This window comes from Rhinolophus sinicus, chromosome 10, assembly GCF_057876585.1.
Source record: "Rhinolophus sinicus isolate RSI-liver-muscle chromosome 10, RSI-T2T, whole genome shotgun sequence".
Classification (NCBI taxonomy): domain Eukaryota; kingdom Metazoa; phylum Chordata; class Mammalia; order Chiroptera; family Rhinolophidae; genus Rhinolophus; species Rhinolophus sinicus.
In genome coordinates, this window is record NC_142510.1 from 3,005,143 (window position 1) to 3,020,338 (window position 15,196).

At 53.9% G+C, this 15,196-nt stretch overlaps 1 protein-coding gene and 1 long non-coding RNA gene across 19 annotated transcripts in view; one reads left to right on the forward strand and one right to left on the reverse strand.

Annotated features, from left to right (window-relative positions):
- The window catches only part of PDILT (protein disulfide isomerase like, testis expressed), a 123,327-nt gene extending 110,815 nt beyond the window's left edge, over positions 1–12,512 (forward strand). For all 4 annotated transcript variants that reach the window (XM_088801195.1, XM_019751622.3, XM_088801193.1 and 1 more), the window contains 9 exons: positions 524–657; positions 1,982–2,119; positions 2,990–3,100; positions 3,179–3,304; positions 4,836–5,033; positions 7,518–7,638; positions 9,740–9,918; positions 11,245–11,334; positions 12,173–12,512. In XM_088801195.1, coding sequence (XP_088657321.1) covers positions 524–657; positions 1,982–2,119; positions 2,990–3,100; positions 3,179–3,304; positions 4,836–5,033; positions 7,518–7,638; positions 9,740–9,918; positions 11,245–11,334; positions 12,173–12,424 — 1,349 coding nt within the window. In that variant the 3' untranslated portion in view covers positions 12,425–12,512. The remainder of the gene's footprint in view (positions 1–523; positions 658–1,981; positions 2,120–2,989; positions 3,101–3,178; positions 3,305–4,835; positions 5,034–7,517; positions 7,639–9,739; positions 9,919–11,244; positions 11,335–12,172) is intronic.
- On the reverse strand, positions 652–14,898 carry LOC109458182 (uncharacterized). Of its 15 annotated transcripts, none has more exons than XR_016022523.1 (8): positions 14,727–14,898; positions 14,484–14,644; positions 12,261–12,617; positions 11,111–11,250; positions 9,964–10,838; positions 8,791–9,462; positions 7,244–8,137; positions 652–797 (listed from the first exon to the last, which is right to left on the reverse strand). It is a non-coding gene; the product is annotated as an uncharacterized LOC109458182 (long non-coding RNA). The 15 variants fall into 15 exon arrangements; XR_016022516.1 differs by lacking the exon at positions 652–797 and having other exon boundaries at positions 7,053–8,137; positions 8,791–9,067; positions 9,268–9,462; XR_016022524.1 differs by lacking the exon at positions 652–797 and having other exon boundaries at positions 7,053–7,411; positions 8,002–8,102.
- Positions 14,899–15,196: the final 298 nt, after the last annotated feature.

Genomic DNA, 15,196 nt, shown 5'->3' on the forward strand with positions numbered 1-15,196 from the left:
GACATGAGTGTCTCAGCTGAGGAACTGGACACAGGGAGACGAGGGAATGTTCCCAAGGTCACAGAGCTCGGTGGTCTTTCGACTTACGTTTTATTTATTCATATATATATATACACCCATCTCACCGTCCCTTTGGAGGGTGGATGAGAAAAGAAGGCTGGGCTCGCCTACCCTGGGTTTGATGCCCAGGTTCACTAGTGGGGTGGCCACTGGCAAGTTGAACCTCAATCTGCTCATCTGCAAAATGGGGAGAGTCAGAAGGAGGGTGGCCGTGGGGCTGTGATGTACGCAGCACGCTCACTGCTCCCCACAGCGCCTGGTCCCCCGTAAGAGCTCAGGCAAGTTTAGCTGTTAATGTTCGCTCTTGGGGCTCCGTGGGGAGGCGTGGGAGAAGGGACCGTGGCCTTCCGGGGAGGGAGCCCAAGACAAGATGCGTCCACTTACTCCACTTGGGAGAGACGGGCCTTGCTGCAATCGGGAGGACGCTCCCGTGGGATCCACTTAACTGTCCCTGTCTCTCCAGGAGTGGTTGAATCTGCTGCCTTGGTCGTCTGGTTGAGAAGACAAATTAGCCAGAAAGCGTTTCTGTTCACCGACATCCAACAGGTGGTCGAGTTTGTGAAAGCCAGGCCCTTGGTCATCGTTGGCTTCTTCCAGGTACTGCGTTCAAGAGGCAGGGGGTGTGGGGGGTGGCTTTGTGACTGGTGAGGAGTCGTGTGTCTGGGAGGGGACGTCCTCCACTTGGGTCAATTCCGTACCCGTCCTTCTTTTCCCAGTGAGCCGGTTTTCGGGGGGAACTGCAGGGTCAAAATGAGGAGAGAAAAAATAGAAGCTGAGTGTGGTAGGCGAATCTGACTAGAAAGCAGGACAAAAATGGGGAGAGGAGATTGATGTATTTATTGAGCTGACAGTACAATCTTTTTGGAGTCCACCAAATAATCAGTTATTTGCTAACTGTTTTTGCTTTTGGAGGATGAGTTTCTTACCTGTTGTGGGGACAGAGCCAGGGCTGCAGTTTCCAGGCTCTTGGCCTCATGTGGAAAGGTGCTGGCTCAGGTAGTAAATGGCCATCAACAGTGATCGGATGGCCATCAGCTGTGGCTAGTTGGCCGTCAGCTGTCACCAGTGAGCCATTGGCCACAATATAACTGCTGTGGCTACGCTAGCGGAAAATGGGGGCTAGCAAGAAGATGGTGGCTGAGCTGGCAAGCGCAGATTGCAGTTAGCAAGTGAGGGTGGTTGGCAGAGACAAGTGGACGGCGGGTTGCGGATCGTGTGGCTCCTGCTTCCTGTGTCTCCAACCCAGCCGCCAGCGAGACTATAGTGGTGTGACTCCCCTATCTGTGGCTCCGTGGGTGTTCCTTTTTGGCCTCACCATGTCCTGTGTTCTTACGTGGGGAGCAGGAGCTGAGACCCCCGCCTGGCACCCTGCATGACACCTGTCCACTCATTTTCTGTAACTTGATGACTCTCGCCTTCACCCAGTGGAAGTGAGACAGTTGGTGTTATATACACATGGGGACAGTGTGTACTTCTTTCTCTCCTGTCGCACTCTTTGACAGTGTCTTTGGCCCGTTTTTCTCATAAACTAAAGAGTAAGGCTGAAGCTACAGCCATATCTTAATACCAAGTTCATATTTGGTATTACATGTGGTCAAACCAACTGCCTCTTCTGAAAGCTATTGAGGAGTAAATGTTAAAAAGTCTCAACCTACTCTAATACTTGGAAAAGGTCAAGCTTAATCAAAGGTCAAATTATCTCTCCATTCATCTGTGTGGATTTGCCTATTTTGGCCGTACTCATAACCACAAAAGTATTGCAGGGATGAAACAGCCACGAAAGGGGGGTTAGGTGACTCAGCAAAACTGCAGAACTTGGAAAAGGAAGGAGACAAACGGGTCCCCATTGCCACCTTGCCCTTATGTGAGCCCGGCATCTTGCTTTCTACCAAAGCCTTACGGAACAGCCTTCCCCAAACAGGACTTAGAGGAGGAGGTGGCAGAGCTGTTCTACGATGTCATCAAAGACTTCCCTGAGCTCACGTGTGGAGTGATATCCATCCCCCAGGCCGCTGGGCGTTTCCACGTCACTCTTGACAGCGTTCTCGTGTTCAGAAAGGTAGGTCTTGGATCCTACTGCTGGGGAGGGGTCTCTCGTTCAAAAGAGTGGACTATGCACGTGTGTGTGGGCTTTGCGTACAAATGCTGCGCCTGCCACTTGTGAGCTCAGTGGCATGGGAGTCAGTGGCTTCTGCAAACTCAGTTTCGCGGTGTTGCCCCGGCCTTTTTAGCCATTCTCCAACTGTAAGCTCTTCCTCCTTTCCTGAACCAGTAAATGGCGCCAAGTCTCCATCCTCTGTGCTGTTTTCTTCTGGCCCGTGCTCCTCCAATTACTCTCGACACCCATGCCTGACAGTGTCCACCCCCAGCCAGACTGCTCCACCTCCAGACCTTTTTTCCCTCACCAGGTGTCTCAGCATGGCCGAGCCTGAAGTCTAATCCCCCTCCTGCTGTTTCTCCTCCCCCCACAGGCTCTGACCCTGGGCTACAGAGAACTGTAGCCTGCCCCGTGTCAATCCAGGTCCTTCTGAGAAGTCCTTAAACAGGATTAGACACGCAAAGCTTAGGGAAAATGCCTGTGAAGGAAAACGGAGGGAGCTGGGGAGACGCCTAAGACTAGGATGTAGGCCTGACATTTAGGAAGGAAGAGTGGGAGGGAAGAGGGAAGGGAGGAAGGGAAGGGAGGGAGGGAGGGAAGGAGAGACAGGAGGGTGGGAGGGTGAAAGTCCTTGACTGCAGTGGAGTCCTTAGAAAGTTCCTGGAAGTCACTACGCAGACAAGTCCGAGATTACGGGTTACATGGTCACCACCGTGTTTCCTTTTTCTCCAGGGGGAAAGCTGGGCTATTTGTATTTATTATGTGCCTTATATTTATTATGTGCCTACATCACGGAAGCTACAGCCCACCGGTGCTTTTCTTTTGTTCAAGGGGAAAATGGTGAACCGCCAGGAGCTGGTCAATGACAACACCAACAAAAACGTCCTCAATCAAATCCTCAAACAGCACCTCACCGGCTTCGTTCTTGAATACAACAGCGAGGTGAGGGAGCAGAGGGGTCCCCGGGAGAGGGCGGCCGTGCCCGTGCGCCGTGCGACCCGCCTTCCCTTGTCGTTTCAGAATAAGGATCTGATTTACGAGCTGCAAATCCTGAGCCACATGCTCCTCTTTGCCTCCAAAAGCTCCCCGTCGTTCGGCAGGATAATGCAGCATTACAGGGCGGCCGCGAAGGCGTTCCAGAACAAGGTTCGTGGGAGGCGCCGCCCCATTATGAGACCAGCGCCTGTCGGCCTGCCTTACGGATTTGCATATGCATTTGTGCACCGACTTCCCGATTTGCATCTGGGCGCTATATACTGTTTACCATTTAAATTTAAACCTGCCTCCTCCAGTCTTCCTGCCCAGTGCCTCCCGCTTTCTTGCCAAACCTATGCCCCTTCCCTCCTCTTGCTAAGCCCACTCGGGAGCACGGTGGTTCGGCTGCGTTTTGGCTGGACCACGCTCCACTAAGAGTGGGTGGCTGCATGGTGAGTGGCCGTTGGGCCTGGAGGTGACAGGGAGGCAAGACCGGTGCTGCCTGAGGTCAGGGGGTGCGAAGCCCGGAGGTGTGAATGGCACAGCTCCCCTGACTGCCAGGTAGGTGACTGACTGCCAGCTGCTAGGAGCGGCGTCTCACATTCTCTCCCTTCCAAGTGGGTTTGTCTTAGGTGTGTTTCAGTCACCTCGTGTGTAAAAGGGAGGCTTGTGGTAAGAACGAGAAGGGTGCGAGGTGTAAAGGGCTGAGCAGAGGGTGATAAATGGTGCTAATTACTGTCGTCATTATCATCCCGAGACACAAAGCCGCTTCTCCTAAGCACAGACCTGTGTTTCTGTAGTTAACCAACCCCTGGGCTCTGGGGGTTATTTACCTCATTTTTCTCTATTTTATTTTTTAATGGCAGATTGTTTCCTTTTTGGAGAAAATGACTGCAGTTCAAGCAAAGCAATAAAAACCTTTGAAACCCAAAACACACACAGAGAAAAGCGGCTAGAGCAGGAATAGTTTCAGTGTCCAGGTTTCATTCCGCGTCATTAGCCCAAGATAACGTGCTAATCACCGCAATACCTCTTGTAAACAGGTTTCCTGGTTTAGTCCATTTTAAACTTTAAGATGTTTGCTGTGCACACAATCCGATCGCTTTCCTCCAAATTCATTTGTTTGCTCAATTGCTGGAAGCTGAGCTGCAGGAGGGTGTGGGTTTTGTCTGCCGCGGGCAGTGTCGGAGCCCCCAGCTTAACAAACCACCTGGTTGGCACGCCCCAAGGTGTTGAGTGACTGAAGTCCCGGATTTCCTCCACGGGAGAATAATTTAGAATAATAAGAGCTGACAAGCACTGAGCATGTTTCTGACTCCCGGTCACTGAACTGAGCCTTTACACACAGGGTCCTGTGTCATTCTCATGGGCACCCTGTAAGGTGGGCACTGTTACAATCACCACTTTACAGATAAGGACACGGAGGCTCAGAGGCCTGGGTGGAAGCTCAGGACCTCCCGACTGCATGAAAGACCGATGCCCGTCTGTGCACTGGGGTGCAGGGGTGCCCCGCCTGATGGAAAGGAGCCTTCAGTGTGTCTTAAACAGCAGCTCCGCAGACCTGCTATTTGTATTCCATTAGTGCCCCCCCACCCCAGGCCTTCCCAACAGCTTCTCTCCCTCCATAATAGATCCCTGACCCAATTTCAGTTTCTGTTTGTGGCTTCCGACCCAGACCCACAGGCTTCATTTGATTTGACAGATTCTTTTCATCCTTGTGGACGCCGACGAGCCCAGAAACGGACGTATCTTCGAACACTTTCGGATCACGGAGGTTGACATCCCATCTGTCCAGATCCTAAACTTAAGCTCTGACGCGAGGTACAAAATGCCGTTTGAGGACATAACCTTCCAAAACCTCAAGAAATTTGGCCGCAGTTTCCTGAATAGAAGTGCCAAGGTACGTTTGTTTTCGTTCTTGGACAAGTTTCTTCCAGAATCTCAAAAGCGTAAGGTAGCTGGCTTTGGTCATCTGAATGGGGGTACAGAACATAGGTCGACCTACCTCCTGTTCAGTGTGGGGAAATACCCCGTCTCCCTCCCTCCCAATCGATTCTGCTTCTGACCTGTCCAGACCCAGTAATTCCACTATTCATGATTTATTCTTAAAGGCCTTTCCTTTGCAGGAATTTCCAATTGAAATGCAGGTCACCCAGGGCTAATACCCTCCTGTTAGACTCTAATGTGAAGGATTTACTTGGCCTGAGGGTAGATCCTTGCTTTGCAGGAGGAGATGGGGTGGAATTTGTTAAGCAATCAGGATTGAACCTGCTTTAGGGACCTTCTGTTTGGGGCGGTTAGAAGGGAGTCTATTTTGCTGAAAGGGAGGAGAGATTGCAGGATGGCTACACAACCCAACATCACCCGCTGTTTGTTTAGCACTTGCTGTAACCTCAACCCCCTGCTGAGTTAGGTTTAGGTGGTTTTTATTTTCTAAACGGGGACACTTTTGATTGATTGAGAGTCATGGGAACAGTCTTTCAAAGTATTCTGGAACAGGAATAAATTGCTAGGGATTCTCCAGGCAAAGCAGGATGTGTGGTCACACTTTACCTCTGAGGGCTTCTGTGCACGTCTGTCCATTCCCCACAGACACTGCGTCCCCGCCGCCTTCTCACGGGACAGCTGTTGTTTCTCTTAGGTCCATTATCCCGGCCGAGTGGGAGGCTGGTGTCCTCCATGCCCGTGTCTCCCCCTCTGCCTTCAGGGACCTCCCCTCCCCACCCCACACTTGGGTCCCAGGCCTTTGGCCTTCCTCTGCTCCTGCCCCACTGCTGTCCTCTCATCTGTCCCTTTCACTTTCTAGGACCTAAGCCCTCATGGCAGACGTGCCCTCCACCCTGCCCTGCCATCACGGCCAGGGAGTCTGTCCCAACTCCGGTCTCTCTCCTCCCGTAGCTGCTGTGTCCATGCCAGCACAGCCACCTGTGCTGTGAGACTCTGGAATGGCAGCCCCCCCTGAAAGCCCCCTCCGGAGGTGTCTGTCTCCCTGTCAAGGGCCAGCGGGTCGTCCTGTGCTCAGAGGAGAGGTGGTCATCCTTCTCCTGATCGGGCCCATTCCCGATTCCCCGTCATCGTCACCATTTCCAATGTCCCACACCTTTGTACTCCTTCAGGAAGACTCTCCAAGTCCTTTGCTGAAGGTCCCCACATTTGGAAATTAATATAAGACTCAATATTATATTACATTATATTTTATATAAGACCTGGTCATTATATTATATACCCGGTATTATACTAATTATAATTATATTAAAGACCCGGTCTTATAGTAAAATAAAACCGGGTCTTATATTAATTTTTGCTCCAAAAGACACATTAGAGCTGATGGTCTGGCTAGGTCTTATTTTCGGGGAAACACGGTACCAGGACAAGTAGCAAGTGTTATGAAAATGTGTGGCAGCGAGATCTGACCTAGTCTGGGGGCAGTCTGGGAGGTCTTCCCTTGCAGTCGCTCCAAAGGGCAGATGTGAGTGACCTAGTTGGAGAAGGCAGTGCAGGAATGAAAGGGAGGGTGTCCAGGCCGAGCCACAGCGTAAGCCCAGGCCTGAGGCGGGAGGAAGGCTAGCCCTTTGGGGCATCGGAGGACCAGTATCGCGGAATGGTGAGGAGCGTGGAGACGCTGGCAGGAGCCGTGGTGTGATAAGTGTTTACAGGTCATGCACATTACCTTGGTTTTGATCCTTGGTATAATTAGGGACAGAGAGAGCTGATGTGTGTGTATGGGGGGAACTCGTTAAGGTGTTCAAGACGGAAGCCCCATCTCACCTAAGAATTCCCGGAATCGTGTTGGAAACGCAACTCCATCCCAGTTTGGAGCCCCGACCCCTGCGGACTCTTGCCCTTCCCCCAGTTTCTGACTTGCACGGCCGAGCCAAAGCCAGGGACCTTCGCTCCCACCCTGAGACTCAGAGAAGGGTGACAGTGACGTTACTTCTCTTTTATTTAAGAGCTAGGGGAACATTTATCGGGTGTTTACAACGAGCCAGGCATGGGTTTGCTGTTGACATACCTGCTCTCATTTCCTCTTTAAAACAAGCCTTGTAGGCAGGTCCAGTGGCTTTCCCCATGATACAGATCAGGGAACCCAGGCTCAGAGAGGTCAATTACCTCACCCCAGGTCACACAGTAAGTTGTAGGGCAAAAAGTTCAAGGTGACTCTGATGCCATCACTTCCTGGAAGGTGACACAGGGGCTGGATGGCATCACGCAGTTTACTCTGGACAATCCCGGCTGGACATCAAGTTCAGCATTTCAAACACTTCCCCTAGGCTCTTGCTGTAAAAACAAGAAAAACCTTTCTTTGGTTTGCAGTCAGGGCCGGGGTGGAGGCCCCACTGCCAACCCTTTTCTGGAGACTGAGAGACTCACATTTGCTTTCTAGACACATCAATCCAGTGAGGAGCTCCCAGCAGATTGGGACCAGGGGCCAGTTAAGCAGCTCGTTGGGAAGAACTTCAACCATGTCGTCTTTGACAAGGAAAGGGACGTGTTCGTGATGTTCTGTGAGTATCTCCACAGAGGCCACAGGCGGCCAGGGCCCCCACATGCCACCTCAGGCCTTGTCCCTGCCTTCTCGGGCACCGGAATCTATCTAAGCACCACGCCAAGCGTGGTCTTCAGACGGCCACAGAGTTTAGCTCAAGATGCCACTGGCGACAGAGTAAGTGCCCCTCGTTGGACTTCTTGGACCCGTGGAATGACACCCACATAGTCCAGGCCTGTGGCTTGAGTCCCTACACTGACGGCTGGCACCGAATGCCAACGGGATGCCAGGCCTCGTGCCAAGCTGTGCTGTGCATTGGCTCATGTAATCCTCACTTTTGAACGTAGGTACTGTTACTGCGCCCACTTTACAGGTGACTCACCAGAGACCCAGGGAGGGAAGACACTGTCCCCAAGCCAGGCCGCTCGGAAGTGCTGGCGCTGGGATCGGACCCGGCAGCCTGGCCCGCGCCTGTGCCCGTACCTGGTGTGTTGAACAGCAGCTCCGGTTTTCTGTAACTTACCAAACGGCCCACACTTAACCCCCCCCCCCCCCCGCCCAAGTTGGTGTGGCCAAACTGGGGACCCCAGTTCTGCCTGTAAAGGACTTAGCAGTGTCTGGCACATCATGGGCACTTGGTAAATGACGGCTGTCATTGCTGGTATCATTCTTTTTGTGAGAACGATTTCCAGCACTCACCTGCGGACTCTTGCCCTTCCCCCACTGTTTCTGACTTGCACGGGCAACCCAAAGCCAGGGACCTTCGAGCCCACCCCGAGACTCAGTGACGTTACTTCTCTTTTATTTAAGAGCTGGGGGAACATTTACCGGGTGCTTACAATGAGCCAGGCATGGGTTTGCTGTTGACATACCTGCTCTCATTTCCTCCTTAAAACAAGCCTTGTAGGCAGGTCCAGTGGATTTCCCCATGATACAGATCAGGGAACCCAGGCTCAGAGAGGTTAATTACCTCACCCCAGGTCACACAGTAAATTGTAGGGCAAAAAGTTCATCAGATGACTCTGATGCCATCACTTCCTGGAGGGTGACACGGGCTGGATGGCATCAGGCAGGCCTTTTAAGATCTCTCTGAAATGGACTCAGTCACAGGGCGAGGTGTTTGAGGTCTGTGTGGCTGACTAACTGTAATCTGCTGCCTTTCTGTACTTACCTGGCGCCCAGAGTTACAAGAATCCCATTTGGTTCTGGAAAAAGGCAAAAACAGCCTCATTTTCTGGGAAGCACGGCTGTCAGACTGGCCCCCTGGGACAGCAGCCATTATGTCCCCTCCTGCTCTAAGCCGGGGCCCACTGGGCTCCAGGGACGCTGCGGAGTGCTGCTGGGAGAGCAGCTGGCCCTGGAGGCACTTGGTTTCTAAATGGAGGGATGGTCATCTGGCTGTGGAGAGGCCGGGCCTTCGAGGCCACTCGTCCCGCAGAGAAAGGCCACTTTAACGGAAGGACAGAGGCACGGTTCAGCTCCCCTCTGCCCAAGCCGGTCCCCAAGTCTCCCCAGAGGGCTGCGTGCCTGGGCCTAAGGACACCCTGCAGCATGTGCCCTTTCCCGGGGTCAGTGACACCTGGTCACAACCTCCTGTTCACTTCTGTGGCACAGTCCCCACACCGGCCCGGAAGGCGCTGTGTTGTACCTGTCACGAGCCAAAGCAGCTGGTCTTCAAACTGCACTTTCTCTGCTTAATTAGCTGGCTGACCTTGGGCGTCGAGCTTAACCTTTGTTGGAGACTCTTGTACGTGTACACACGCGCGCACACACACACACACACGCTTTCTGGCAGAACATGAGGCGTCACCTAGCGTTTTTCTTCTTCGACTGGAGTGGGCCACTATGTTAAAGGAACACAAAGAACAGAGGGAACTGTCCCAACGTGCTAAAAGTGTCAGTGTCAGGGTGGGAGGGGCGCGAGGTTCACTTTTTTCTGATGTGTTTAATCACGACCAGGCACTACATTAGGAATGTAAAGTAACCTGACACCCTATGAAAGGAAAGGGGGTGCACTCTGCAAAGCAGCGGACCGTTAGCAGGACCCAGAGTGGTGTTTCTGGGGGCCGTGGCTTCCAGAACCTCTGGGTGGGAGCTGAGCCCCGGTGCTTGTCCTGCAGATGCCCCCTGGTCCAGCCAATGCCGGGCGCTCTTCCCGGTATTGGAGGACTTGGGCACCAAGTACCAGAACCACTCCACCGTCACCATCGCCAAGATCGACATCACGGCCAACGACATCCAGCTGATGTACCTGGACCGGTACCCCTTCTTCCGGCTCTTCCCCACCGACTCCCAGCAGGTACGCGGCCCTCGGGACTGGGGAGCTGGGGCTCTGCTTACTCACGTCATGGTCACGAATGCGGTTCTCCCCACTCCAGTCCGCCTTCTTCCCAACCAGCTTCACACGCAGCTCCGGTCCCTTGTTCACGGTGCAGTGTGTTCCATTAGCTTCCACCAGAGTCCCAGACTCACTGGGATCGGGTCCAGCTGAAGTCCGCTGCCCACCCCTGACCCATCGCTGTGGCCAAGGGCACATGGGTGTTTGGATGGGTCAGGTACCAGATAGGCACACGGTTCCCTGGGGCACCCAGACTACAGGGGCTACGGTGGGGAATCGCGTGTGGATACTGGGGGTGGGGTGCTGGCGGGAGAAGGAAGGACGCATGACAGCAAACAATCACTGCCTTAGACATGTCAGTGTTAGAGCCAGCAAACACCCCCAGTGTTCCTGGAACACTCTCCACGCCGCTTTGGCAAGTGGGGAGGGTGTTGAGCAAAGAACAACAAGCCAAGGGCCCTGCTCCCAGGAAGAGTCTGAACGAAAGTGGGGCAGTGGCCATGAGCCGGGCCCGTCTCCAATGCAGTGGGAACCGGCCAGACTGTGCAGGGCAGACATGGCTGGCAGTCTGCGTGCACATGGCAGTGGGGCTTTAAATCCGAGAGGAGAGCGCTGTGAATTCTAGCTCGGAGATGTAAGAACAAGGAGGTGGACACAGGGTGGCCACGGCCCTCTGACGGACGTGCCACTCTCCGTGTACAGACGACACCTGTGGGCAGTCGTGGGAAAGGCTGGATGGAGGGGGTGGGGCTGCCGCGACCTCCCCTTACCTGGGGGGCTTTAGACGACCAGCAGGCAGGAGGCGGCTCCCTGCTCCTCTGAAAGGCTGAGAGAGGCGCCGGGACGAGTGACGGCTGAGCAACAGCCACGTACCAGACACTCTGGAAAACAACAGCTGTTCTTAGTCTTCTTGCAATAATAATAATAATGGTAATAATAATACGTATGGCGCTAGGAGTCAGGCACTGTTTTAGGTGCTTTTCATACAGTAACTCCTTAAATCCTTCTAACACTGCTAGCAGGTAGGTACTGTTAGGACCTCCATATTACAGGTAAGGAAACTGGGTCCCAGGTTCAGCAGCCAGACCACCCGCTGCGTGGTGAAACCTGGGGGTGCGCCCCCGACAGTGTGGCCCCATAGTCTGTGCTCTACCTGACCTCACAGCCCTGTGATGGGCCCTGGTAAGGGCGGCTCGGAGAGCTTCAGCTGTCAGGAATTGGCCCCTGGCCGTCCCCACGCATTTGCAGGCAGAGTCTGCCATTGTGACTGGGCTGTCTTCCTCCCAGGCGGTCCTGTACGAGGGAGAACATACCGTGAAGGCCTTTTCTGACTTCCTGGAAAGTCAGATCCAGACCAGGGCTGACGCTGGAGATGAGGTAGGTGAGACGGCAGTCCCTGCGTTATTCTCTCCCAGGACGCAGAGGACAAGGACAGAGGGTGCCAGGACCTCCTCCGGGGACAGCTGAGGAAGGGCCACCGTCCAGTGTGGGTGGCTTTGCTTCAGGGCACGTATGGCCGACGTGCGAACACTGGGCCGGGCCCCGCTCTCCGGCTGCCCCTGTCCTCTGTCCCTGAGTGGGGACCCTGACCTCTGACGCCACGCTCCTGGTGGGTGGACGGCCATCCCTACCGTCTCCTAATCCAGTCATGCGTCAGTGAGGCCACCTGCTGGAAGGCGTTAGGACCCTTTCCTTGCAAGTGTCAGAGACGCTCTCCTTGGCTCCAACAACGATGGGATGTGACCCCACAGAGCCGGTCGGACCTCAGACCTGGGTGTATCCAGGGCCGCTAACTTGTTTTCTGTCTCCCCATCAGTGTTCCTGTGGTGGCTTCATCCCCGAGCAGTGCCTTCCCCACGGAGGGTCAAAGATTGTCCCACAGCTCTAAATTAATATCCTCCCAGCTTACAAAGCACCTACTTCTCAGAAGTGCTAGCCAGGGTCTCATTAGCGAGGCCTGGGTCGCAAGCCCAGCCCACGAGAGGGGCACGGGGCAGCCACACCCGGGGACTGACAGTGGCGGCAGGCTGCTTCCGCAAAGGTCCGCTTACTGGAGGGGAAAACCCGCCTGAGCCAAATGGACCTTTGCATCTATTAGGGTTCTCCAGGTGACCGTCTCTGGGGGCTTCCAGAAAAAGAGGGCCTGGCAAGTACCATCCCAATGATCACAGATTCCTTTATCCTCCTTCCCTTCCTCCCTTCTTGTCTTGAATAGCTAATGTCTGTTGAGCAAAGTGAAGAGAAAGAAGAGGCGGTATTAGCCAAGGAAGAGGAGGCAGTACCTTTAGTGAGGGAAGAGTTACCTGCACAGACGTTGCCTGAGCTGGAAACTGTGACCGAGCTGGAAACTGTGACGGAGCTGGAAGAGCCCGCGGGGCAGAAGGCAACAGCTGAGGGGGAAAAGGCGGCAAAGCCAAAGGGACGACCAAGGCAGGAGAAGAAACCAGCAGTGAAGGACGAACTCTAGCGTCTCGAGCCGGGAGGCGGGTGCCGTTTGCCAGCTGCTGGCATCCTTTTCTGAGTGATCTGCTCCAGTAAAGTTGTATATCATTGTGCTGGCTGGGTGGCGGCCGCATAAGAAAACCCCTGAATGTTTTCAGCCCCGTTTTACTCATTTTTCCTGGTTGGTGCTGCCTGTTTGCCCTGGAATTCAGACGGGGCTACAAGGGAAGCCATAATAGCAACACTTCGTGAGTATTTACAGCATGCGGTGCATTTTCTAGTTCTCACAACCTCACTGGGAGCTAGCGTTCATTACGCCCATTTCACAGATGGGAAACAGGCAAAGCAACCGGCAGGCTCACACAGCTAGGAGGCCCTTGAGATGTGGTCCCAGGCAGACTCAGGCCGCAGGCTCTGCATTTAACCCCGATACGCACACCACCAGGTCCCCAGAGTTTGCCTACGACTTTCAAATGAGGTGAATTGATTTGTTTACACTGCAGTTGGGCACAGTGAGAAAGAGATCCAACCCCAAACCTGTCCCGGTTCTGTCACATCGCAACAAGTGACCCAGTCTCTTAAACAGCAATGCCCTAGAACAATCCTCAAGTCCCTTTTTCCTTCTACTACCATCCAGGTTAACGCCACCAATCCATAGGACGCCATCCTTTTCCTTCCTCAGACCCCACCCATTTGTCTCCACGTGACTCCGCCCACTTCCCTCCTCCACTCGCCAGTCTCAGCTGCAGAAGTCTCTGGTTGCTCCACTGCCACTCTGTACCTCCCCTGCCCAAATCCCTACTCCACAAAGCTGCCAAAGTGAAGCGACCTCTTAAAAAGCCACAACCGTGAAGGCTCGTAACCCCCTTGCTTTCACCCCCGAATGGCATCTTTGTCGCTTTTACAATGAAATCCAGTCTGCTTACCAGGCCGTCAAGGCCCAGAAAGCTCTGGTTCTACAGATCCCGTCTCCTTCTGCTCATTTTCTAGGCTCCAGCCTGTTCTTTGAACAATTCAAACTCTTTCTCTCTCTCCATGGCTGTTTAGTCTTAAATGAACACAGAATACATCCTCCCCCAGATCTTCATGCAACATCACCCTTCAAATCTCAGCTCAAATGTCACCACCTCAAAGAGGCCTTCCTAGACACCAGTATTTGAAAGCGTCGTCTTACTTTGTAGTGCGCTAGCCGACTGCCTGCTTCCCGCACTGGGGTGTACTTCCTTCCCCCCTGTACTCCCCACGCCTAGAACTCTGGCTGGACAGAGCAGATGCTTGATAAGTAAGTATCCATGGGTCAAATGAAATTTCCCCCCAGGCAGCACCGTCTCTGAGCTACACGATTGTCCAGTCACCCCAAAAGGGGGAGGTGCTGACAGCGCTGTCCCAAGGCCCAAATGAGATCCCGTATTCATTTCCTATGGTCGCTCTGACAAATTACCATAAATGTAGTGGCTTAAAACAACACACATGTATCCCCGTCCAGCTCTGGGCTACAGTTAAGGGGTCATGACTCTCCTGACTGGCCTTTTCCAGCTTCTGGAGGCCGCCTGCGTTCCTCGGCCCCTGGTTCCTTCCTTGAATCGCGCCAACCTCTTGTTTTCATCCTCACATCTCCTACTTCCTCTGACTCTAATCTCTCCCCCGTTTTATAAGCACCACTGCGTTCGCACCAGGCCTGCGCGCGTGTCCTCTCCATCTCCAGAGCCTGAACTTAATCTAATCACACCTGCAACGTCCCTTTTGCTGCGTCCCATTCACAGGTGCTGGGGACTGGGATGTGGACATAGTCGGGGGTCATTACTCAGCTGACTGCAGACGCACACTGCTCATGTGTGACATTCTTCTCAGCCAGCTCCTACTAGACCGTCTCTTGGGAAAAGCAGGAACCCGAGTCTGCACAAAGCGTCTGAGCCTCGCCACTTCCCACCCGTCGGGCAGGCAAAGGCTGTTCGTGCTGCCTCAGGTCTGCAGGCCCAGCTCCCACGCCTCCCCCCACTCCAGCCTGGGGGCCCAGACGTCACCTGACCCAGATGTCCCCACAGGGCCAGGTGTTACTTAGTATTCAGGACAAACAGGCTCACCTGCCTCGGGCGTGTGGCTTCTGGTGGAAGGAGGGGCCTGGGGGCTGCGAGGACCAAATCACGTGGAACAGAGTCCCTGACTGGCTACGAGCCGGAGACTGTGTGTGCCGCCTCCAGGTCCTCCAGGGGCACTGGGGTCACCAGCCCGATGGGTCCTACCACTAGCAGACAATGGAAAAGGTCTGGTCACTGCTCAGGCCAAGTTCACACACATTTGGTTTTTCCCAACGCGCCCGCGCTTACGTTGGATTGCCATCTCCATGGGACTGGGTCAGGTGCCACGAGGCAGAGCCCAGGCTCTGTCATTCTCTGCCCCTGCAGCTGCACCTCGGCCAAGCACCATTGGCAATGAATTCCATGGACAGAATCATTACCACGTGTCTTTCCTTGCGTCATCTGCTTTAACCATCGCAACGACTCTAGGAGGGGGGTAAGAGTATAAAATGAGAGCATTTTATAGGCCACAAAAGTGACCCCAAGAAGGTTAAGAAACGAACCTCCTGGCAGACAAGAAATAGCTGATGGACTCAGATGGACTGACTCCAAAGGCCATTTAATCACAAAGCTACCTACCTCCCAAGGGACCTTCCCTCAGGGGAGCTCCGACTTTTTGTTTTACAGAGTGCGCCTGGTCCCATGCCTCTGACCTTGAACCATTCTCAGCTCCTCTCCTACTCAGGGCTGGACCCCAGGAGAGCTGGCTGAGCCCGTGG